This window comes from Xiphophorus hellerii, chromosome 12 (genome assembly GCF_003331165.1).
Source record: "Xiphophorus hellerii strain 12219 chromosome 12, Xiphophorus_hellerii-4.1, whole genome shotgun sequence".
In the NCBI taxonomy this organism is placed as follows: domain Eukaryota; kingdom Metazoa; phylum Chordata; class Actinopteri; order Cyprinodontiformes; family Poeciliidae; genus Xiphophorus; species Xiphophorus hellerii.
The window spans coordinates 14,335,275-14,359,766 of record NC_045683.1 but is presented as its reverse complement, the minus strand read 5'-3'; the positions used below and the strand labels follow the sequence as shown (position 1 = coordinate 14,359,766).

General features: G+C 38.8%; 2 protein-coding genes across 2 annotated transcripts in view; both read left to right on the top strand.

Annotated features, from left to right (window-relative positions):
- The first annotated feature begins 456 nt into the window (after positions 1–456).
- pggt1b (protein geranylgeranyltransferase type I, beta subunit) lies at positions 457–16,474 on the top strand. Its single transcript, XM_032578718.1, has 9 exons — positions 457–584; positions 946–1,064; positions 3,487–3,551; positions 3,973–4,124; positions 5,661–5,793; positions 7,519–7,564; positions 9,747–9,931; positions 10,301–10,409; positions 12,684–16,474. The coding sequence occupies exons 1-9, from the start codon at positions 457–459 to the stop codon at positions 12,848–12,850; spliced, it is 1,104 nt and encodes a 367-aa protein (XP_032434609.1). The 3' UTR covers positions 12,851–16,474.
- Positions 16,475–21,778: 5,304 nt separating this feature from the next.
- trim36 (tripartite motif containing 36) overlaps positions 21,779–24,492 on the top strand; it is a 28,106-nt gene continuing 25,392 nt past the window's right edge. Inside the window, 1 exon segment of the mRNA XM_032578893.1 lies at positions 21,779–22,336. Within this exon segment, the coding sequence (XP_032434784.1) occupies positions 22,274–22,336 (63 nt within the window). The 5' untranslated portion in view covers positions 21,779–22,273.

Genomic DNA, 24,492 nt, shown 5'->3' with positions numbered 1-24,492 from the left:
CCATGCCAGCAAAAATCAGAAATAAAACAATCACAACAGGAGCAGATTTTTATCACAGAGTAAAAAAAAGAATAAATATGTAAATATCAAAGTGTTGTAGTTGAACGAGAAGCCATATCTATGGGAGGTGAAGCTTGGTCACACAACAGATTAACCCAGATAAAAAAAAAGAAAGGCGTTGTGATGAGGCAGACAAAAAAGCTCTTTAATTTTCCCTTCACTCCCACTAACAAATAATCACTGGGTTGATGAAAATTACATTGAAATAGATTAAAGATTAAAGTCCAAGCAAAACCCCCCCCCAATTTCGTTAACCTACCTACACTAACTGAATTATCGGTAGTTATAGCAGTCAATATCACAAATACAGTCCCCATAACGTGAACCCCTACTAGAGGATTTTATTTTGAAAAGCAAACGCACCGGAAAAGATTCCCCATAGGTGCGGAAACAAAGATGGCGGAAGAAGAGAACCAGTTTGAAGAATTTGAGCAGATAGACTTTTTGAGAGACCGACATGTCCGATTCTTCCAGAGGACCTTGCAGGTGTTGCCTGAGCGGTACGCGTCGCTGGAAACAACCCGGTGAGTTCGCCAGAGGGCTCATGGGAGTTCTGGTTACTGTGGTTTGTTGGGGAACTGAACAGCAGAGGAGCTACATATGATTCATTAGCCCTCAGTTAATTAAAGAAAATTCATCTTAGCCTTTATTTAACCATTCAGGTTTTCTGGGTATGATAATGTAGCAGCTTTTATGGCTGATGTATAATGAGCCTGTTTTCAACTATGTCTATTTTAAGGTCTTATCATTCAGTTAACCCTCATTTTCAGCTTGGTTTTCATCTATATTGTTTTTTAAAATTAAGGTTAAGCTATAAAACATGTTCACACATTATATGGCACTCTATAAATTAGTACATTGTAAGATCTACTGCTTTCATTTCAGGTTATCTATTTTATTCTTTGCCCTGTCTGGTCTGGATGTGTTGGATGCCCTGGAGGTGGTGGATAGTAAAGTGATGATTGAGTGGATTTACTCACAACAAGTTCTACCCACCCAGGATAGTAAGTGTGACATCTATTTTTATGTTATTTTATTAAAATATTTTATGTTATTTTCATAACATTTTCAGTCGGTTTATGAAAAATACATTTCCGCCAGAAAACTTGCTGGGCAGTCATTCATCCAGCGGCTCGTCGTGTTTTTGAGTTAAAAAATGTTTTAAATTTGAAAATATCACTTGGTAATTATGTGCTATTGGAAGATTAATACTTGAACACCAACTATAAAGTCTTAAAAAAAGTAAACATTTTAAAAAGACTTAAGTAAGGAAAGCTTAGCCCGGTGGGGCATAAGTAAAGCCTGGTGGCCCGCCAGGCTTATAATACACTGGGAGAAACACTGTAATTGTATAGAGTGTATTATTATTTTTTGTCATAGCTTAGTAACATCATTGATAATGCTATTCCATGCTTTGCTGAAAATGCTTTTCAGAGTAAAGGAGGCTGGAATTGCTCAGAAGCCTACAAATTTGTTGCGTTTCCTCAAAAATAATAATTTTGATAGATTCAAATGTGTTTTGGGAAAAGTCTGTATTGTATTTAATTAATCAGCGATGGCAGGAGAGAGGTGGGTAGCCTGATTAGGGCCTCTTCTGCGGTAATGCAGGAGCTGCACAAAAAGTAAAATCTCTTGACTTTTCTTGCTGACCCTCACTGTTAGTGGTGAGATGTTGACCTTGACTGGAAGAACAGGATCCTGGAAGCATGCTGTGTAAATGAGCTTCATCCTAAATATTTCCAGGTGCAGTTTTTGATCACCGAGTATAAAAGAATGATTAAATATCAAAGTGTTGTCATTGAATGAGAGGCCAAGTAAGGAATTTCTGACATAGGGCTGCTTAGCTCCCTCATCTCAGTTTGGACTGCAGCCTCTGCTCCTCCACTTTGATAGGAGTCAAATTATGTGATTCTGGCACTCTATACTTTTGTGTGACCTATTTGGAGGTTTTTCTGGGCGTGTCCAGAAAAACGGCACATTGAGAACTAGCTGGATTTAGACTCCGCCTTAGTTTCCTTCTGACTAAAGAACCTGTTGGGTTTCTTCACTGTGAGTTGGAGAATGCCTCTGGGGAGTGGCATGTCTTCCCATCAACACCTGTCACCACATCGGCCAAATACTGATTTCACATTTTCTTTGTGATCTGGCTGGTGGATTTTAATTTGAATCAGTTAAGGTTTTCTTTCTTTATATAAAAAAAAATAAAAGGAGAAAAAGAATTTCTGCTGATTATTTGATCAAGGTAGTAGGCTTTTGAAGGAATTAGAAAATTAAGGAATTAAATTTCCTTAATTTAATTTCTTAAATTAAGGAATTCCTCTCCAACTTTTATCCGATTCTTGATGAAGGAAAAAAAAAAAGTGCATTAAATGTCAGCCTGTTGTTTGATGTGTTTGATGTGAAAATAGGGATAATTATAATTTTTTTTTCAAATGCTGATTCTACTTTAAGTTATTGTAAGTTAGTTTGTTTCACACTGGGGCAGTCGTCTTTGCATCCTCCGATTCATCAAACTTTAAAGTCTGTCATTTGTTTCTTTTCCCACTCTGCAGATTTCAAGGCAGCTATTGGCCTTCAGTTGTCTGTAGATAACCCAGTGCATCCTTACAGCTGTTCATCAAAGAAAAGTTTGACTCTCAGGCTTTTAATGACTTGTTTTGGGACTCATATGTTGTTTATTTATATATTTTTGCCTCCAACAAGCCACTCCATACCATCTGTTGAGATGCGCATTTCATTAATTATTGAAGACATCAATGGAGATGATGGAGGGATAGTCGTGCTTGATGGATTTCTGCTGCAGCCATATGTTGGGAGGCTGGCAGGCTTCTTCTCATTAGAATTGAGGGAAACAAACAAGTTGAGAGACAAATGTGATTTACTAATGGTTCATTAGTATGATAATCCCCTATTTAGCAAACTATTAAGACTTACAGAAAGCATTTTGCTTACGTGGGATGTTAGTCTCCAGTAAAATGCAGGTGCTTGACTGAATTCATCTGTGTATACATGCAGGAGATCAACATCAGGGTTTCTGTATATGTTGGTGGAAGATAAAGTATTTACTTTTACTTCAGTACAGAGGTTGGATGCCATATTTTTACCTAGTCTTGCATAAAGTCGGGTAGCAGGATGAGCTGTTGTAGGGCTGGTGTGTGATACATGAATATATTGGTCCATTCGTTGTTCAGTCATTGCATAGAAATTGTTAAAGCTTCTGTTATATTGTGCAGTTTGTCATTTTGATGTGGCCAGCAGGTGGCAGCAGAGCTCTCCTCTTTCCATATTGTATTGATGAGGAGGTTTTCTGCAGGTCATAAGATGAACAGAAGGGCTTTAAAACATAAATCAGAAGACTGATTTAGTTGTTTTTTTTCCCTGTATCTTGTGCTGAATATTTCTATCGTTCTGTCTGACCCATTACAGAATCCAACCTGAACCGTGGAGGGTTTCGTGGATCAGCACATATTGGGATTCCTTACAGCACGAAGGTACTAGCAGAATTGTTTTTCAGTTTGAGTACTGTGGCTTTTAGTATTTTTTTAAAAATCTTTCAGTAAATCCACTTTTTTCTATCATCAGTATCAGTTTCTTGATAATGTTTTGCTTCAGTAGAATGATGCAAATACCATACCACAGTGTAGCAGATGCTGTGTTTGTTGCTCAGTAAAAAATGTTGGACAAAGCATCCAACAATTGTGAATACCAGCCTTGGAAAGCAACGGTGACCACTGTCATGATGGGTATTATTAGAAATTTAAAAAAGAGATAAAGATTTGCCTTTTTCTCTCAAAAATTAAACCAAGCAGAGAAGAGTCTACTCTTCAATGCTTATATTATCTCCAAAATATTCTGTCTGTGTCTGCAGCCATCATCACCATCTGTGATTTCCCTCTCGGTTGTTGTCCTCAGGGTCCAGGTGTGCTTCATCCGTACGACAGCGGCCATGTTGCCATGACCTACACCGGCTTGTGCTCACTGTTAATCCTTGGAGACGACCTGAGTCGGGTGAACAAAGAAGCCGTTCTGGCTGGCCTCAAAGTGCTGCAGCTCGAGGACGGCAGGTTGGCGCACACTTTGCTCACTTTTGCACCTAAATCCTTATTTAATGTGGCATTTTCACTATGACTCAAAAGCACCCGAAGCCGTTTGAACACAGATTTAACACGGTCTGACTATAGCTTGCATTTGGATGTTCTGTAGTTCAAAAGCAACTAAATATGTGAATTTGAGACACAGTCTCCTATAGATCTGCATGCTTTAGCGTGCAGATGCTCATGACTTTTCTCCTAAATCTTTGCTGAGATCTTCTTCCCAGAAACTCACTGATTATGTTGAAGATCAGCTGGTGGTAAAATGTGCCAACATAGCAAGTAAGGATGTGTGTAGACCACAAGTGTCAAACTCCAGTCCTCAAGGGCCAGTGTCCTGCAGTTTTTAGATGTGCCACAGGTACAAAACACTGGAACGAAATGGCTTAATTACCTCCTTCTTGTGTCGATAAGTTCTCCAGAGCCTTGCTAATGACCTAATTATTCTATTCAGGTTTTGTGAAGCAGAGGCACATCTAAAAGTTGCAGGACACCGGCCCTTGAGGACTGGAGTTTGACACCCCTGGTATAGGATAAAGAAAATTAACCATTTCTTTTCCTTTGTTCTGACCTGAATGTTTACACCTCACTTCATGATGTTGTTCAAGTTCAAGCACAACTTTTTGTGTAACTTAGTGGCCTAATACACTGCTCTGCCATAAAAACGTTGCTCAAAAAACAAAACAAAGCAAAAGAAGTCCTGTGAGACGAATAAAAGCAAATGATCATTTATACCCTGCGGTTCAACATTGTAATGAAGAGAGAAGCAATTAGCAGCATTGCATTGTGGCATTTAAATTAAAACTTCATTAACGTTAAATAAAAACATTGCTCTTAATGTCGCTGTAATGATCCCAAATGTCCAGTCCTGGCAGAGCGCAGCCGTCGTTGAGATGGCGTTCTGGGATCGATCCCATCATCATTCCTTACTGCAGGTCTGTCCCAAAATGCCTGACAGTGATTTTCCAGTCCAGAGGTTTTGTTTATAACCTCTATTATGGTAATCGAATTGTTCCAGGGTCCCTGAGGTAGTCCCAGATAGTTACCCCAGAAACAGCCTATTGTATCCTTGTCCTTTCTCTCCTTCTCTATTTCTTCTTTTCTTTTTCTTTTTTTCATAATTAATTGCTTATTAACATGGTGCTGTCTTAAATACCACACCATTATTCCACTCACTGGGAATAAGACTGTCTCATAATACGTGGGAGGTTAAAAAACACACGATCTCTAAATTAGAGCTATGTGTGTTGGGTTTCATTTTGTTTAATAGATTTAAGCAATACATTGTAGTTGGACACTTGTGGCTAATTATTTCATATGTTTGTATTTTTGTTAGTTTCAAACCTGAATTATTGGTCCAAAATGCAGAAGTGTGCCAATGGACATTTTACACCAACTAAAGTAGTTTTAAAACAGTCAGAACACAAATCTGAAAGCATAAAACCAGAACACAGACAGTTTTTTTTTTTTAAATGTAATTCTGCTTTTTTTTGTTTGTCTGGCTTTCAGTTTCTATGCCGTGCCAGAAGGAAGTGAGAATGACATCCGGTTTATCTACTGTGCAGCTAGTATCTGTTACATGCTGGATGACTGGTCAGGCATGGACATCCAGAAAGCCATCGATTATATCCGGGGAAGTTTGGTGAGTGAGTGTTGGCAGGTTAAATAAAGTGTGAAGCTTCTGATCCTCCTTCAGTGCATAAAACTAACAAGGTGATTCTGATGTGAATGCTCCCACAGTGGACAATAGCCATTCTTTTCTTCAACATAAGAAGTGAAATTAAAATAAACACAGCCCACGTACTGTTATGAGGCGTCAGTTCATTTACAGACAGTTCATTTATAATAATTAGAGAAGATAGAGTCATGTATTATATTCTTAAGGCTGCAGCGAAGGCTTTTTTCTGCATCAGTTAAAAAGAATAAAACCTGTAATTTGACCAACTTTATCTGCTTTGTTTGCATTTCTGGGCGTTAGACACATCAAAGCGCAGTGTTTTCTCTTTCTCCTGAGCTGCACACGTCACCTGGGAAACTTCAGCGTGTATCGAGTTTAACATGTCAGAGTCTTTGTCGTTTCATGGGTGTGTTCGTATCATGCTTATTCGTATCTATTCATGTCCTTCCGACATGAATAGATACGCACCGAAAGTCAGAAAATAAGTTTAGTTTGGTTTAGAAAAGTCATTTAAATTGTGACCTTAAAGCTTATTTTGGTAAAACAGAAACTGCCTTACATGTAGAGGTGAATGTATTCAGTAGCCATTTTTGCTTTAGTCTCATCAGAGCAGGAACAGGCTGGGAATTATTTGTCCTTCCCAGTTGACTACCACCTCTAGCTTAGTTTGTATGTTTTGTCTGAAACTGTACAAAATAAACTCCCGCAGACTGTTTTGTGTTTCTTTTGTTATTGTTTGTTTCCTGTTTTAACAAAAAAGCTGGTTTAAGCAGATAACAGTCATGTATTGTCAATGCAGTAACATTCCTAATTTAATAAAAGATAGAGAAAGGCGTCCTAGATTGCAAGTAGATTGTGTGAAATAAAAAATTTCTAGAGATAAATCTAAAAATGGGTCATCGGTTTCACAGAGATGGCATTGTCTAATTTTTTTCAAAGAAAAATAAATGTGAGGATGAGGAAGTGGCTGTATGTGATGCATCTTGTGACAAGTGCAATGTGTGGGAATCTTTGACCAACCATATCTATCCCTTTGTTTTGTTTGGGGATTTTTATTTTTTGAGAAGTAAAGTATAAAATAAAAATAAAAAACAGTGTGATGTTATGTATTACAGAATCAAGTGTTGAACTCCTCAGCTCTCTGTGATTACATTTCTCATTTTAGTTAGAGATGCAACAATCGGCTGGCTAGAAAGAAAGTCTACCATTTTTTCCTTCTTTGAACTGAGGATCAAATACTGCAGCATCTGAATGTTCTTCCTGCTAATTAAATAGATCATAACTTAGGCTGATCGTAATAGAAGTTCAGTCAACAGTCAACAATATTTGATCCACTTTCAAAGTCAGATAATTCATTAGTCAGATAAAGGTCAAGGTTTTTGAATCAAGTACAAAATTACTATATTTATCTAGGAAAGTAATATGGTTAAAATGATCCTAATCAGAGTTGATCAAAATTGCAGTCAGCATGTTGAAGTTCAAAGAAACCAAAAATCTGCATCTGACCGGTGCATCTTTAAAAACAATACCTCACATTTCTATTTGTAGTAATTTTTTAAAATATTATTTTGTTCTGGTGTGGAGTCTAACATGTATGCCGTGCTGTTCTTCCTTTTCAGAATCTCTGATTTGTGTGCACATCAATTATTATTGATTAAAATATAATTTCTACATTTATTTTCTCCATAGTCGTATGACAATGCATTTGGCCAAGGAGCTGGGAGAGAATCTCATGGTGAGTGCAAATATGTTACATGTTATAATGGTAAAGTCCTAATAAGTTTGAATAAGTAGAAAAAAGAACACACACTGTTGCAAAAACAAATAAATTCTGGATAAATTTGGCAATTTAAATAAATTTTGTTTTATTTCATTGGGTATTTTTTACTACAAATTATTCAGAACACATTATAACCAATATGTTGGGGATTATACTTGTGAAAGGCATGAAAAAACTGCTTATAAAAGATTAACTCTACAGATCCGTTGCTATAGATACCGCACATTGTTTTCAATCATTCGTCCCCCACTCCAATTAGACCTTGTTTTTCTTTTACGAACGCTTTCACGCGACACAACAAAAGCAGTACTTAGCAACATATCTGCATGACCTTGGTTGTACAGAGAAGATGAAATTCCTGCCAGCTCTGGTGTGCTCTTAAAACACTTTTTTTTTTTAAATTTCTACTGCTCCAAGGGGCAGATTTTATTGGATCTAAGTGATTTTCTTCTCGCTTTGAATTCAAGTTCTGTGATTAAAGGCTTCGGTGAGACTGTGCTGAGCCTACCAACTCTCCAAAGGGCTGATTACAAATCAGTGGAGATGCTTAGTCGAGGCCCATTACCGGTCTACCCTTGAGGTGTGTGTGCTTGTTCAGTGCCAGGACCTCCCAGCGTTGCTTTGAATGTGCACATTTTTTGGGGTGTTATGTCTGTGCACTTATGTAGGTGAAACATGAAATTATAGAACCTCATGGGTCTGGGCATGAGACTGGATTTATGTATCCGATTTCAGTCCTTGGTGTATATTTAGGACTTTTTTTGTTGTTGTTTTATCCAACTTCACTGATCCCAACACTGGTATCCATGGATGACGTTTCTTCCTGCCTAAAGGAAGCGGATTTTAGAAAAACAAATTATCTGGAGCCACCAGGTGTTCACCCCTCACTTTAAGCTTCGAGTAGAAACAATCCTTCAAGTGGATGTTCAATTTATTGCAAAGACATGTCTCCACATCTTTCTACATTCTTATTAAATATGTTGTTGTAACTTTCATGTAAGGGTGAGGTTAGGACCTCAGCATTAAATTAAAATTTAAAAAAAGTTTACTTGCACTCATTGTGACCAAGAATGCATAATGTAGCAAAAGCAGAAGAAGTAGGAACACTTATGTTGTGTTGAAGTAAAAAGGATTTGTTTGACACGTCACTATTTGACCGACTATTAATCAGAAAATCGGAAAAGTCTGAGAAATCATTAGAGATTTAAATGTGTAAAGCTGCACTTTCAACGTAATCTGTAGATTTGCACAAGTTGAAAAAGGTTATCAGGAGTTGCTTGTTAAAAAACTGCTGATTTCCAAGAGCAAAGTTACTGAAATGTGGCATCGACTTGGGTACATCCTGGAAAAAAGTCCAAACTATTCATTGGATGAATTGGTTTGGTAGGTTTGGGACCAACCCAGGAACAACACAACGCTCAAGTTTCCATGAACTCAAAACTGCCAGAATGTCGTTTTCAAGTAAAGCAAGTTTTACTTCCCCTTGGAGTCAGAGCTTTATAGCCTGATTAGCTAATCATTGAGCTATTACACCACAATAACAAGAAGTATGTTTGACAATTGAAAGTGGGGCATTAAAACCTACTAACCCTGTACCAGTGATGGCAGCAACAGGTTGTGACAATAAACAACAAACTTTGACACTGGGTGCATCAACAGCACAATAAATCCCACACACGCATCTAAATTGGCCTTTGAAGAGATAAGAAATGCAAATATTAACTACCTAAGAAGTTTCCATCCTGAAAGCAACATCCCAAAAGCTTTTATGGAAATTAATAGAGAATGATTCAAAGCCGGTTGTGTTCCAGGAAACAACTGATTTAAATGAGTTTTGCCTTGAGGATTGATCAAAATTTCCAGCCTGAATTATACCAGAAGCCTGTTGATGACAAGTGGAAAAAACTGGTGATTATATGTATTAGGGGTTTTGTGCAGAATTTTGACTTCATTTAGATGAAAGAAATAATCCCCTAAATTTGAGTTTTCTGCTCCCAACTCTTGTTTTTAGAACGCCTTAAAGTTGCATTTGTATAATTACTGTAATTATTAAAGACTGAGATACTAATGCCCATAGTGAGCAGATGTGCGCCCCAGACTGCAGCTTTATGTGATAACTCGGTGACCCGTGTGCCAGGTGGTTGGACGTACTGTGCCATAGCCTCGCTGTGCCTGATGGGCCGGCTGGACGAGGCTCTGAGTCCGCGCGAGCTGAACAGGATCCGGCGCTGGTGCATCATGAGGCAGCAGAGCGGCTTCCACGGACGTCCCAACAAACCTGTGGATACGTGCTACTCCTTCTGGGTGGGAGCTACACTGGAGGTAGCAAACACCAAAATGTCTTCCTTCTTCGTCGCATGATAAATCAATGCCTGCTGTGTCTCACACTCTAAATTTACAGAAACAAGTTTGAGGTTGAAGCAGCCTTAAACTCCAAAGTTTAAGGTTGCTTTGGAGATTTGTTGAAACTAAAAGCTTCTGCTATCATCAGTCTATAAATCCATTAATGTTTGATGTCGTTTTGGAGATAACCTTTTAATTTACTGATGGATTCAAAACTACGTCTATGAAAGACGTCTGAGAAAAATATAAAAGACTCTGGAAATTGGTATCAGTCAAGAAAATCCTGATTGGTACATCTGTAGTTCTTAAAATATTTTCTCATTTGATGGTTTTTGTGTTTTTCTCCAGCTCCTGGATGTGTTCCAGTTCACACACTTTGAGAAAAACAGGAGCTTCATTCTGTCCACGCAGGATCGTTTGGTCGGCGGCTTCGCCAAGTGGCCTGACAGCCATCCAGGTAAATGATGCCACTTTACTTCTACCGCCTACTGTAGAAACGCCATGCTGTAGTTTTTTTGTTTTTTTTTTGTGGTTGTTGCATCCATAAAACAGAAATTCCTGGTGTTTTTATAGTGCAATAACAACCACAGGAGCAAAGCAGGCGCTGAATGGCATGTTTAATGACTGTGTCGCTCTTCCTATTCATTCTCCTGTAGCTTCAAAGATCTCACATTAGGGACAAAAACATTGTGGATCTAAGCAGTTTCAGTTCATTTATTTTCCTTTCTTTGAGCAGAACAGTTTGCGCCTCATCTTCCACAGGTGCAGTGAAACAGGGTGGAGCTGTGGTGGCCAGTTTTACTTCAGATCAATGGGAAAAGAATCTCCTGTAACCCTAAACTTCAGTAGTCGTGTTCTTGCCTGCCCTCATGCTGAGTAATTGATGAGGCGATTATTTATAGGTAGCCTGAGGAAACGGCAGACGGAGCTCCTCGTGTTACCACAGACAGACAGGAGGACAGTGTTCAGGAGGGACAGACAGGACTTAGGCTTGTGAATGTAAATGAATAAAAGAGTTTTATGGAAGAAGGAAACAATAGTGAACTGATGTTTCCATTACAGTGGGAACTGGTTCAGGGCAACAGGGTTGGTTACTTGGATGTGGGACAATGGCTGCAGGCCTGTATCAAAATGATTCTAGATTTGCTTTTTCTGTGTATTTTGTTGCCAGAAGATTCTTTATTCTATGTTAAAATGTAGAATAAGAGACTAGAAAGCCAAAGATAGAAAAAGGTTTTATTTAAAGCTCTTAAATTGCAATTGGAGAGACTGGTGTAGATTCACGATTCAAGACGTCACAGAAGGCAGCCAGACTTCTTCTCTTGTTTCTTGATTCTCCTCACATCCAAAGTTTATGTAACGTCTTGAAGACAAGGAGTGTGGAACAAAGAAAGTTCACGTAATATTTGAATGTCTAGCATTTACTCCTCATTCCATTATACAAAAGCTAAATTAATTTATCGAGAGATACTTTTGTTTGTTTTGCCGTTCCAAAACTTATTTTCCTCATTGAATGTTTTTGTTTTTAAGTTACTGACAAGAAACTGTGACAAGGTCTCGTAAGGATTGGTAGATTAGAGACAATGTATTATTTGCAATGTACTAAGATAAAAAAAACCCCATAAAAGACAAGTGTAGAAGCTGGAGAGTTTTAACAACAAAGTAGATTTTTGAACAAGATGGTACCTGTCTGATATGTCGCTATATCTGAAGGAAAATTACAACAAGTCAGAGGTAAGATGGCGGATAAATGTTTTGCTTTGCTCTTGTATGGCTGGCTGCAAAGATGCCACAGAGGAGAGGAGCATAAATACAGACTTAACATCCTTTTACTCATTAATAGCCACAATTTTTTAAAAAACTTAGTGTTTATATGATTGTTGATAATGATGATTTCAATTTAGTCTTAAGTAATTGGTTTGTTAAAACAACACCAAAATTTGGCTAAAAGCCTATTTGGCTGCCGATGCTATTTATGGACTAGACTGAGTTAAAAAAAAAAAGTCAGATTAATGAAAGCCACTTACAAGCCAGGACTTCATCACATCCGTGTTGAAATTGCCCCTTTGCTGTTAAGTCTGTGACACTGAGGATGTTAACCTCAAGTTTTGGGCTGCGAGTTTGCAAGTAGGTGTGAAGTGGAGGGTGGCACAAGCCGCCCTTCATCCTATCCAAGCACTCTGCAGCCACTTGATTGTTTCACATTACTTGCTCCTCCTGTGTCAGTCGTTTATTGCAGGATGTGGCTGGCTCACTGTATCTCTATAAGGTAACTCTAAAAAGCATCCCAATGTTAAACATGGATTGAAAGTCGCTGAAATATTAAGGCCTTTTGAAACCACATTCTCATTGGTATAACTTTGAGTCTGAGTCCTGATGGGTGAAGCTAATGGTTCTGTGATTGATTCTAATGTCTCTGTCCAATCATCTGTCATTTCATTATAATTCAATTACTGCTCCACTTACTGGTTTGTGGAGCTTTTATCCTCCTCCCGAGGGAGAGAGATGCTCCTATGGGCAAAGCAGCGTGCATTATTCACATGTCCTTAAAAGTTCATTATGACAAACTTACAAACCATGGGACAGCTGAAGGGTCCAATGAGTTTATAGATTGAATCAGTAAACATCCATTCCAAATACTAGCTCTGTCAGATTCAGGTGCTTCGGCTGGGACTCCTGTTATCAGCTCTGACCTGGTTTCTCCCTTTTGTCCGTCGTTTCGTCTCTCCAGACCCTCTTCACGCCTACTTGGGTCTGTGTGGCCTGTCTCTGATTGGAGAGCCTGACCTAAAGAAGGTCCACCCAGCTCTTAACATCACCCAGAGAGCCTTTCAGCACCTCCAGCAGCTGCAGCAGACGTGGAGGGACAACGCCGGCAGCTGCGTCGGACAGCAGTGAAAGCAGGACGATTTACTGCGCTAACTCTGGAGCACACGCCGTCTGTCAGTCACCGGTTGAAGGCGGCTGGATTTCTGCCGCGTCTCAGATATTTGGCTGCTCAAGAAGTTTGAATTGTTTGGAATTGCGAGGGTTTAAACACTTGAGGACCTCATTTAAAGTCCATCTAAAGCAACTTATTTGTTGAGCAATATATGCCACACCTCTTTGCTGCCTTTAAAAAAAAAGAAAGAAAACAAAAAAACAAGTAGTTGTTAATAAAGTTATGCGGTGCGATTTGTGAAAATACAATATAATAATGTGCCAGGAAGTGTAATTCACTGGAGACTTGAACAAACGTCAGATGCCTCCATCTTTATTTTATGGCCTTTTTTTTTAAAATTATGACACTTTTCTTCAAAGATATATTGCTTTACTTCCTTTTCTCTGCTTTGCTAACCTGCCTGGCGCTTTCGTCCGCATGTAGCTGCTGAATGTTTTTGACCTCTCATGATGCACCAGGTCTTAATGGGTCATGACTTCTGCTCCTCAGTTTGAAATCTGATACCATCCCTACAGGTTTACTCCCTTAAGCTTCTCGCTGCAATGTTTTCCAGTTTCACCACTGCAGGCTTTAATTTTCAAAGCTCAAGAGATTGAAATAAAAATGGAACTGCTCGGGTGACATTTGAACTGGGGCTAAATGTACCTCAGTTGCTGATTAGTTACGAATTTTAAGAAGATTATGGAATTGGTTTCACTCGAAGCCTTTTTATGGGGATTTTATCTGACAGACCACACCCTGCGTGGCTCGTAATTATGCAATGGAAGGAAAATTGTACAACGTTTTCAGAAATCTAAAGTGCGGAGCATTTCTTTGTGTTCTGTTTGTTTAGTTCCTCTTTGGAAAATGGGTTAATCTCCTTTTATATTTGATGAAGAGCACCTACAAACATTGGATTCTCCACTGGACGCAGTTCTGGACTTTGACTGGGCCATTTTAACACATCAAAACGCTGTGTTCTAACACATTTAATTGTACCTCTAGCTGTGTGCTTGGGGTTATTTTCCTCCTCCTCTCCCTGAGTCTAAAGAGTTTTGCTTCCAATAAGAGACTTTCATCATCCCTGACTAGTTTTATCATTCCTAGTGAAAATGAAGCTTCCCACCACCATGTTTAAAGTTGGGAAAGCTGTGTTGGGGTTTAGGGTTGGATTTCCATCACATGTCGCCTTTTGCTTGTGAGCCTAAAAGTTTTGGTCTCATCCGACCAGAGCCTTTTCTTCCTCGTTTGCTTTGTGTCAAACTCCAAACATGGCTTCTTCTGTGAGGATCACACATGTGAGGAGGAAACGCTCATACTTTTAACGTCAGCAGATTGTCCCACCTGAGCAGTGGGTCCATGCAGCTCCTCCAGAGTTAACCTGGGCCTCTTGGTTGCTTCCACGGTTTATTCTCTCCTGTCAGTGATTTTTTAAAATTTATTTATTATTTTTTTAATTTATTTACTTTTGAAGGTGATTGGTAGCAGTATATTTTATTTAGGTTGTCATCATTCAGATTTTTTTAAAAATAATTTTGAAATCCGTGTAATTTTCCTTCCACTCCCATTAAAGTTTGCAGAAATTGTAAAAAAAAAAAAAAGAATTAAGAGTATGAATAATTTTGTCAAACGCTGTAAATCTCCCCTCTTTAATTAAAACCAAATCTCCTCTTATAAGCAGCAGTGTGTTAGGGAGGCTCCTCATGACCTCTGAACCGAACTCATTCACCTGCTTCCTCCTCCCCTGTGAGGTCGCATCCAGCTGGAAATCAGCGGGGAGATTAGACAATGGCATCATAACCAGAGGAAACGGTTCTTTGAACTGTTTATTCGTAACTCCAGAAAGGATGCAGGATGAAATAAAGAACAATGGATATGACTGTACCTCCTTATGTCAGGAAGCAAAAACGGCTTTTGTCCTTCATGATCGCTCCTTAGCTGTTGATCGCCAACAGAACCGACTGTAAGAAGGACTTCTGGCTTTACGTTCAGTTCATTCAGACTTCTATGCAGGTGTTTGAGCTGAGGTCCAAAATGGCGTTCATGACCTGGCAAAGAGAGTCTTTCCACCTTTTGCCTTTACATCAGTCTTCTGTCTCGCAGCAAAAAAAAAAAAAAACATTTCCAGCTTCCACACATCGCTGCTTGAAGCAACGCCTTTTATTTATTTTGAGGCCACAGTGTGAGGTAACACCTGCTCCCCTCGTTGACACGTGATGAGATGCTTTGAAAGCCTGTCAGAAGCACAGCTGCCCGTCTGCTGCCTGTTTACCTGCACCTCTTCTCTGTGTGCAGACGCGCCTGTGACTGCATTTACAAGTCATTCGGACGCTGGGTCTGCTATCAGGGAAAAAAAGGGGAGAAGATGTGAGGAGAGCTGAATGAATAAATAACGTGAGCCATCCATTATTAAAAGTCAGCTGTCAGAGGCTGGATTCAGCTCTTTGAATCCAGACCAAATCCTCGGCTTTGGTGTGAAAACAATGGGATTCTTAACTAATGTGCGTTATTGTTTATTTTGCACTGATCTGAAACAATTTCTCTTTCTCAACTAATGTTACCATGTTCTTATTATATATACATAATACATAGAAACCATTACCACAAAACGCTTTGGCATTTTTTAAAATGTTGCTGAAATGTGTGGATTTTTTCTATTCTAACACACTCTAATATTGTGTTTTCTTTACCTATATGCTATAAGCCTGTTCTCTTTAGTTGAATATAAAGCTAACTGGAGCACTGTACGTAATCAGTTTTCTTCTTGGTTTCCTACCCAAATGATCCAGTTTGACTTTTATTTGTCTGTGTACATAGATGAAGTCACATGGTGAAGCCACTTTCTCCAGCTTGCCTCCTTATTGTGCCTAATGGATTGTTTTCTGTCGCTGCTCTCTGAATGCTTTGCTTTTGTTTGCTTCTCTTATTGCCTAATTTAGATTTTGCTTGGATCCTTCTATGAAAAATGAGTATGTGAATATTCAGTGAATATCAAGTTAACATACAAAGAGGGAAGTGTAACCTGGATATTTGTTTAGATTCCACAGGACAATATGTGTTGTTTACATGTGTGAAGATCAGATATAAGTATGCTACTTTCTGATTGGTATTGTCCAGAAATATGTTAGGAATTATTTTGACATTTGACACCGAGTGGCACTTACCAGTGCTAATAAATGATTATTTTAGCTCATATTACACAGGAGATGGGGCCTTCAGTTCCAGCAGCATGAAATAAAGGCAGCACTGCTTTGTGCTTCCAAAAGCTGTGAAAGGATTGTCCCAGAGATGCAGCCAAAACACCACATGCCGTTTTACCAAGCACTGCTATACATATTGTAACGATAAATCATGTAACAAAAAAATATAATGGAGTTTATTTTTTCTATGCTTTCTAGAAATGTTGGTGTAGATAAATGTAAATGTCTATAAAGATGCGACTTTTGCTGGAGAAGTGACCAGAAAGTCTTTACATTTCTGGACCTGCAGGTCGTGGTGTGTGACGTGTTCTTGAAGTGCGGCTTTTCGAGTTTGGACTCATGCTGATTCTCGCTTGGCACGGAAATTGTATTTATGGTAAATAAAACGTGTACTAACTTTGACATTTGTGTGCGTTTTGTGTTTTCAAATGGTGCCTTGGAAACGTAAAACCCTCATGATGCGACCACAAACCTCAGAGTTTTATCGGAATATTTAATGACGGACCAAAATGGATGGAAAGGTATAAATTGATTTCAAAATAATCCCCGCTTCATGATGCGGCCACTGCTGTGTTTCACTATGGGGGTGGTGTTCAAGGTGTAGTTTAATCTAACCGCAGCACTTTCCTCTGCATGGTTTATGGCAAACAGACCATTTGATGCGTCAGGCTTTTTTTTTTTTTTAACAATTACTTTTTTCCTGTCACTCTCCCATAAAGACCAAATGTGTGGAGATCAAAATTATTACCGTAGTTATCTTTTCCCATGTTTGTTTTCTGGCCTCAAATTTTAATGTAGTAGCATTTGATATAATAGTTGAGTTTTAGCTACAATAGTCACTTGTAACCATTTTGTGTTTTGTTTAAATCAATGCATTCAATCTACTTTTTAGGCACCCAAATATAGATCACACTAAATATAGTTGGCCAGTTGGCAAGTCATAGAGGATTCCTAATGGAGCCTCCTTATCTTTAAGGAAATCATTTCTTTACACATATCTGAAATATTTACTCAGGAATGGAACTAAAAGACAAATTTTGCAATACAGAGTTTTAACATTTAAAACATTTTTTTAAATAATTTTATTAGGTTAGCTTCTTTTTTTTTTTACAGTTTCAAAAACCATAATTATGATGTTCAACGTTTCACAACTCATCTTTCCAAATGACAAAAAGGTGAAAAATACTGTTCAGTTTCTTAAACATAGCATGATCTTAACATACTCGTATGTTAAGAGCTTCTATTTCACTTTTGCTTCATTTTTACTGGTTGGTGAAAACTGTTACAAAAATTTTGGTTGATAAAATTAACACTAGTCTTGTCAACAGATTCTCCCACCTCCAGAGTTTCCATGGTGATCATGGCCGCTTCTCCCAACTCCCATCCTGTGAGTGAGGAGGAGCTCAATGGGTGTGAATACTTTTGCAAACCACTGTATTTGTCTTGATTCCTCTTGTAGGGTGTAACCATTCAAAGGACAAAGATGTGCAACCGAAGCTACCTTTTTGTTTGCTGTAACAAAAGCTCAGGAGCTCTTCACATACCAGGCCAGTCCAGATACATAGTGCTCCTATTCAAGGTATCTGTATGCAACGAAGAGAGAAAAGAAGCAGCCCTGATGATCTTGCTGATCCTCATTTTCTAAATTTATTTTGTAAAGTCAGCTCTGCTTTATCCTAACATATACCAACACAAAAAAGCGAGGATTTTCCCTGTAGTTACTCAAATAAAATGCCCAGAAGTCAAACAGATAAAAGAAATGCTGCAGAAATTTGGGGATCCACATGGGAGGAACATTTTTAACTTTTCCAGCAGAACACACAAAAAAACCCTGTTAATCTGGGCTTCTAACTGAATGCATGAAGAAGTTTTTCTCTTCAAAGGTCTCCTTTGCTTTTCTACTCTAACTTCTCAGTGGATTTTGATAAGGCAAATGCGGCCCACTGAAATGTTGTTGGTCACATGCTTTGAATGTTTTTTCTTGCAATCAGGCAATTAAAAAAAACGTTAAAAAAAAAAGTAAAATAATTTTTTAAGTTAGGAAATGGGCATAAAATATTTAAAGTATATGAAACGGCAATCATCACGTCACCTTTTTGAATAGTCAGTGTTAATTTTGAAATTGGATAAACAGCAAAATAAAGTAGAAATGTATCCATTTTTCAACAGCAAGCACACAGATCTGTCTCCACACACAAAGCCAATGCATTTTAGAAAGAGAGACGGAGCTCGATGACATTTAGGGACAGGAAACAAAACTAAAACAAACGAGTCGATGGGACCAACCTATTCTGTTGCTGAAAGTTTGATATTTCATAAGTACAACTTCTGAAAAAAAGTAAGATTAAATTTCCTGTATATATCAAGAGCTTAGCACCTAAATCTGATTATGCTCCAAAGGGTAAACAGAACAAACCTCGACTTCTCTAGGTTTTAAAAAGGCTGCATGAAGCCCGGTGACTCGACTATTTTTCTATTTTTAAACCTTCGAGATGAAAACTGGTTTGCATTTTTCCCCAGTCTGCTTCATTTGCCTCTCATTTTTCTGCCATGTGGAGTGTTGTGGTCTTTCTTCTTTGCTAGGTCAGTGAGTAAGACCTAATTAAAATCTGTGAAGCGGGGAGGGGGAGACTTCGCTTGATCTCACATGCTGAGCCTCATCCCACCTGGGAGCCGAACTGAACAGACTCTGACTCCGATGCTGCCGCTGACACAGTAACGTGAGACAAAAGCGGCACTGAGACCCAATCTAGAAACCACAATCTGCTGCAGAATGAGTTAAGTATTATCCAATTACAGCTTTAATCTACCTTATGTGAGTGTGTATGTAATAATTATCTTAGGTAGCCATTTACCTTAATCATTTTGTGCTGAAAGATATGCCAATCAATTCAAAATATTAATTATTCAGTCGGGCAGAGAGCTCACTGGTTTATGTAGCTTTTTATGGGGCTGTTAAGTGTCGCCTCCAGTAGGTTAAAGCGCATCATGAACTGCCATAAAATTTGTAACGTGAATAATGTGTTACACACATTTAAACATGAGTAATGACTTTTCTTTTTCTTTTTCTTTTTAGCATGGAGCTCACCTCTGGTTTGGACATCATTTTCTGGATGAATAAACAACATAAACAACAACATAACAAGCCATTTATTTCTTTAGTGCAGTCTTGTGAAGTTGCAGGTCGGTCACATTCCTGTTGTATATGGTGCTCTGATCAACTAACACATGAACATGAACATAGAAAGGAGTGAAAATTGACCTTATCATTATGTGTTTTTATGGATGTTTTTATGGATGTTTTTCATCTAGACTGCATAGCTATCAGCAGAGGAGACAGTAGCTCACATTGGGATTGCAGCCATGTGTGCTGCAACCAAAAATCTTAACTTTTGATTTTCTTGTTTACATTCTATAACCGCATTAAAATCCTTTCACATTAAGAAAAAACATCTAACTCTAACTGATATCTTAAAAACTTAATAAACTGAATCTGTGCAACTTGTCCCAAGAGAGCACAGTTCCTGTTTTCTTTGGACTTTCCTGACTTTCCTGAATTGTGGAACTTAACACTCTAAAATGTTCTAACAAAATTGTTTTAAACCCTAAATATTACATTAAACAGATGAGATAGCCCTTTCTTCTCCACAGACAGCCAGCAGCATGAATTTGTTATTCACAAGCCATTAAATGTAGAGTTTAAACTTAGAGGACTGAAACAAAATGCTGAGAAAACCACTCTCCTAGAGTAAAATGTAAACAGTGCAAACCTTCTCACTAGGCCTTTTTTTTGGTGTGGAGGAGGGTAAAGTCGTACCCTGGCAATCTGTTTTGCCCCGGTGGACGCTGTAAAAGAAGCAGTAAAAGAATGACCCCAGTAAACCGTCCTTGTTCCTAGAAACGGTTCCTAAAGTCCAAATTCATCTTTATTTCCTGTGGAACCGGAATGGAGGATATCTGAAACTCCATACACCGAACATGAATGATTTTCCTCCTACATTTTTAATAGGAGGATATTCAGAGTTCAATAAATCCTTGTTCCTTTTGCTGAACAACGCACAATTACATACGGCCAGTAGCTCACAGCTTGGTTTCCCAGCAGAGGCCTCGAAGATAAATGGCTGAATAATGACTTGGCCCCTTTCACACCCAATGAGGAGTTGTTGACCAAACCAAGATTTACTCTGAGAAAAGAGACTGCTTCTAGAGAAAATTAAAGAACTAAAGTTTTTCTTTTTCGTTTGTCTTAAAGTGATTAGAGATAACTAATCACATACTGTACTTCAGCCTTGCAGGTTTTCAGTTGTGATGCCATTTAGCAATGATTGCAGTTTTTGAGTTATGTATGTAGTCATACTCCTGCTGCTTTTTGTCAGGGCGGTCTCTTGGCGTCCCCCTCGCCATGCTCACCGGGGTGGAGGGAATTTGTCTGCGTGAAGCCATGAGGCCATCTGCTGATGCGGAACAAGTGACATTGCCAGAAAAATGGAAAACACAAACCTAATCCTGGCTTCTCGTTGTCGCCCCACATTCTGCGCTCTGGCCAACGTTAAGCTGATTGGCTGAGCCGCATCGAGATGCACCCCCTACCAAATCCGGGGGTCAACAGTTTGCTGATTGTCTGGACATGTGACCGCTCTTCTCATAACGGCTGGTAACCAGTCTTGGTGTGTGTTTTTGATGTTTGTTCTGTGGGAACACAAAACTGTCTCCAGCTTTCAACCATTTAGTTTTTGATTTCAGGCGAAGTCGAAGAAAATAGAGGTGGTCCTTCTTCATTATTCTTCGCTTTCTAGGACACAAAACACACTCACAGAAATGAGTTTTGAAATTGATCAAACAAACTAAAATCAAGCTGCTATGATTTGAGCGTTGCGAGTTTGATTAAGAACTGGTCTCTTTGCTCTTTCTTAGCCTTCATATGTATCTATCGCTCTGGTTTGCTGTTTCGGTCTCCCTCGGGTCATGATCCCTCTCAGCTGTCATAACACTCCGTTACACTGACCTGTTCTAAGCTTTTCATTTTTCTCCAGCAAGTTTAGATTCTACATGTAGCCTCATGCTGATCCTGTTTTTCACCGACTTGTGTTTGTAAGCATACACTGCTTCGCTGCTCTGACTTGAGTTAGATTTCTGCCTACTGTAAACCACTGCTAGTAACTTTACTGAAAGAAGAACAATCCTGTTTTAACCAAAAACGCAGCAGCGACAGGCACAACAATACAGCTTATGATAAAGTGAAGCTTTTTTTGTACAAAAGCTTTATTGTTTTAATGTAATTTTCTATCTGGTGAACACGATGTACCATGTGTAGATCAAGAAGATACTGTAAGCACTATTTATTGTCACTAGAAATACTTTACCTTGTTCTAACATATTTATTACCTATTCCATAGGGTTTTGATTTTTTTTTCAGTTTTAGCTTTAAAAATACCAGAATTTGCACAAACCTTACATTTTGACTGATGGCATCAGATGCTATGATTCAATATTACTCAGACAATTCCTCAGTACTTATGTAGCCGGGGTTTTTGCAGAATACTTTTTTACTTATACTCAAGTAAAAATATGTTGAAGTAGCTACTCATTTTTGGGTGCTTTACCTCGTCCTGTGTATATGTAATTTTCTAAATATAAAAATACAAAGAGAGGTGCTCATATTTGAGTCATTTAGGCATGAAGACTGATGTCACCAACAGATTTACGATTCTTCCTCTTAACCTCTTTACCAACATTCTGATCTCTCCAAGAATGGGATTATTTATAGCGACAGGTGGATAAAACCAGAGTCGGTGATGGTCGATGTTGGAAGGGGCGGGTACAAAGAGCTCTGTGGGTCGAGACATCGCCGCCGAGGGATGAAGAGGATGATGAAGGAGGAGGACAGCAGAGACGAGGGCGGGGGGGGGGTTTCTCCTCAGAAAAGAAGCCAGCTATCACCAAGCAGCAGCCGGCGCATGTCCTGTAGACTCTCCTGACAAAACATGAGCTTGCACACAGAGAGAGGAAGGAGGGAGGAGAGAGGATGGTGATGAGAGGAGCCGCTCCTGCCACATGATGCCATCTCACCTTCCCCTGTGCAGCCTGTCGATCCTCCTCCTCTAAGTCTCTGCAGCCCATTTCTCCCCCTCCATTATCGCTGCGCTTTATTGAGCGGTCGGTAGCTGCGAGCTTGCGCTGGATCCGTCCCCATCCGTAGCCATGTCAGACTCCGAGGACATGACGGAGTTCGCCAGCATCGTGGAGCGGATCGAGCGGGGAGAGGTGAGCCTCATCCCGATGATTTATGGCTCTTCTGACAGCAGCGGTCTGCCTGTCAGCGCCGGGGGCCGGCCTGCAGGCTGTCAGAGGCGGGAAGCCATGCTCACTCACACCCATTCTATTCTATTCTATTCTATTCTATTCTATTCTATTCTATTCTATTCTGATATGAGCTATAATTAGCCTATTTGCTTAAAGTGGATAGGCTTAGCTCCTGTTATTTCCTATAATAAACACTATATGCATCTGTCTTTCTGTTCTCTTTAAATGTGCAGAATTAATTATTTTACTCTGAATTTATAACCATTTATAACCAATTTATATAGACTTATAGACTGTATTAATTTGATCCAATGGAAGCATTTTGGCTTTGATCTGCATCTCTGTTGGGTGGGTTTGCAGTCTGACAGGTCATTGAGTTCTGCCAATATGTGGGAGCAGATATATTTCAGACAGAGGTGTTTGCTGGTGACCGCACAGAGCGAGCTGCTGCCTTTGCCCACCTCGGACTGACAGAATGTGTGCCAATGTGTGTTTCTAGTCAGCTCTGAGGTTTATTCACGCGTGCATAGAGCCGTGACAGGAAAAAAGAGCAGACTGTATGGAACTGAATCACAGACGAATTCGTTGTATTTTATTACATTTTGCATAATCTCTCTGAAAACGTTTGAAAAAGTCCCATGTTTTTCATCTAAGCAACTTTGCATACAGTTTATTAGACGTGTTTCTGCTTAAACAGAGCTGATTGAAACACTTAAGCTATTCACAGAACTCGGTTGCACAATGTGGAGGTCATTCAGGCATTTGATTAAATATGTTGGAGCATGCACACCAGTCCTAGACGCACACAGTTTGAGACCTTTGTCTATAGTCTGTTTTTTGTTGTATTGTGCATAAGCCACCAACAATAATACTATAGTCAAATCAAGTCAAGTTTATTTGTAAAGCACATTTCAGTAACAAGGAAGTTCAAAGACCTTTACACAATAAAAACATAATACAGTAACCATTTATGCAACAAGCAATAAACATTACAGTTTCTCAAATGCCATCATTAAAATCACCACGAATAATCGTCTTCAAATATACATTAAATATATTCATCAATGCTACTGTTATTATAATGTGTGCAGCTTTTGAGGATTTGTTTTACTGTACATATTATTCTTAAAATTGTATATATTTAGTACATTAGGTGTTTGTTATTGTAGCTATGCATTTTAAGGAGAAAAACACAACAGCGTTTTCACTACATTTGCTTGAAAAGTAGCACCATATATATCCAAAATACTGACACATGTTAAACTACACATTGTAGGGTTTGTTGGCATAAATAATTTTAGCGGAATATAATTAACCTTTGCTATTTTTCATACTTTTTAAAAATAACTAACTGCAATTTAGATAATATATCTAAAAACTTCAAACAAGGCATCAGAGAAGAATTCCCTTTACCAGACTCTTCTGAAACATGAGGACTGAGACAAAGGGATAAAATGTGAAAAATGGATTCTGGTGCAGCTCAATGTGACCAAACCACACACTCCTCTCACACATTTACATTTGTGATGGTAGAGCAGAAAAAGGCATTTTCTGGCATGCTTCCTGAACAACCAGATGGGATACAAATATCATCTAATGGTCGCCATGGAGACTTGGTTCCCCCCACACCGTTCCCCCAAAAACTAATGCCACTCCTTGCTGCAGCAGTTTGAGAAACGTCTCCCTTTTCTGAAGTAAAATAGCTAATCTGTAAGGATGAACCCAAATGAAATAGAACAATTTTAGGTATTTTTCCTCGACAATAATATGATATTATTTGAGCTTCTACTTCTATATGCTTTATACATTTACAAGTTATTGTCACTTGCACTGATTTTTCCTTTGAAAATCTTTCTTTGATGTAACTCGCCTAATCCAGATCTAACATTGATCTTTGCCTCAAAAAACATTTCTCCCTTTGGTTGTAGTTTTGGCTCTGGATTGTCCATAGTTTGTTTTTTTTTTTTTTTTGCAACATTTGAGAGACTGATTTTTATTCTCTTAATGTCAGACATACAGTATCTATTCAGTAAACCTAGCGACCATTGGCCTGGTTATTTCAACAGTTTTGAAGGAGCTTGGAGTAATCGGTGTAGTCAGGATGTCCCACCGTGAGA

Bases quoted from the DNA above. Each gene is read 5' to 3' on its own strand.
- pggt1b (XM_032578718.1), top strand. From the start codon at position 457: ATGGCGGAAGAAGAGAACCAGTTTGAAGAATTTGAGCAGATAGACTTT. The intron at 4,125-5,660 runs GTTGGCGCACAC...TCTGGCTTTCAG, and splicing joins CTGCAGCTCGAGGACGGCAG to TTTCTATGCCGTGCCAGAAG. The intron at 9,932-10,300 runs GTAGCAAACACC...GTTTTTCTCCAG, and splicing joins GGGTGGGAGCTACACTGGAG to CTCCTGGATGTGTTCCAGTT.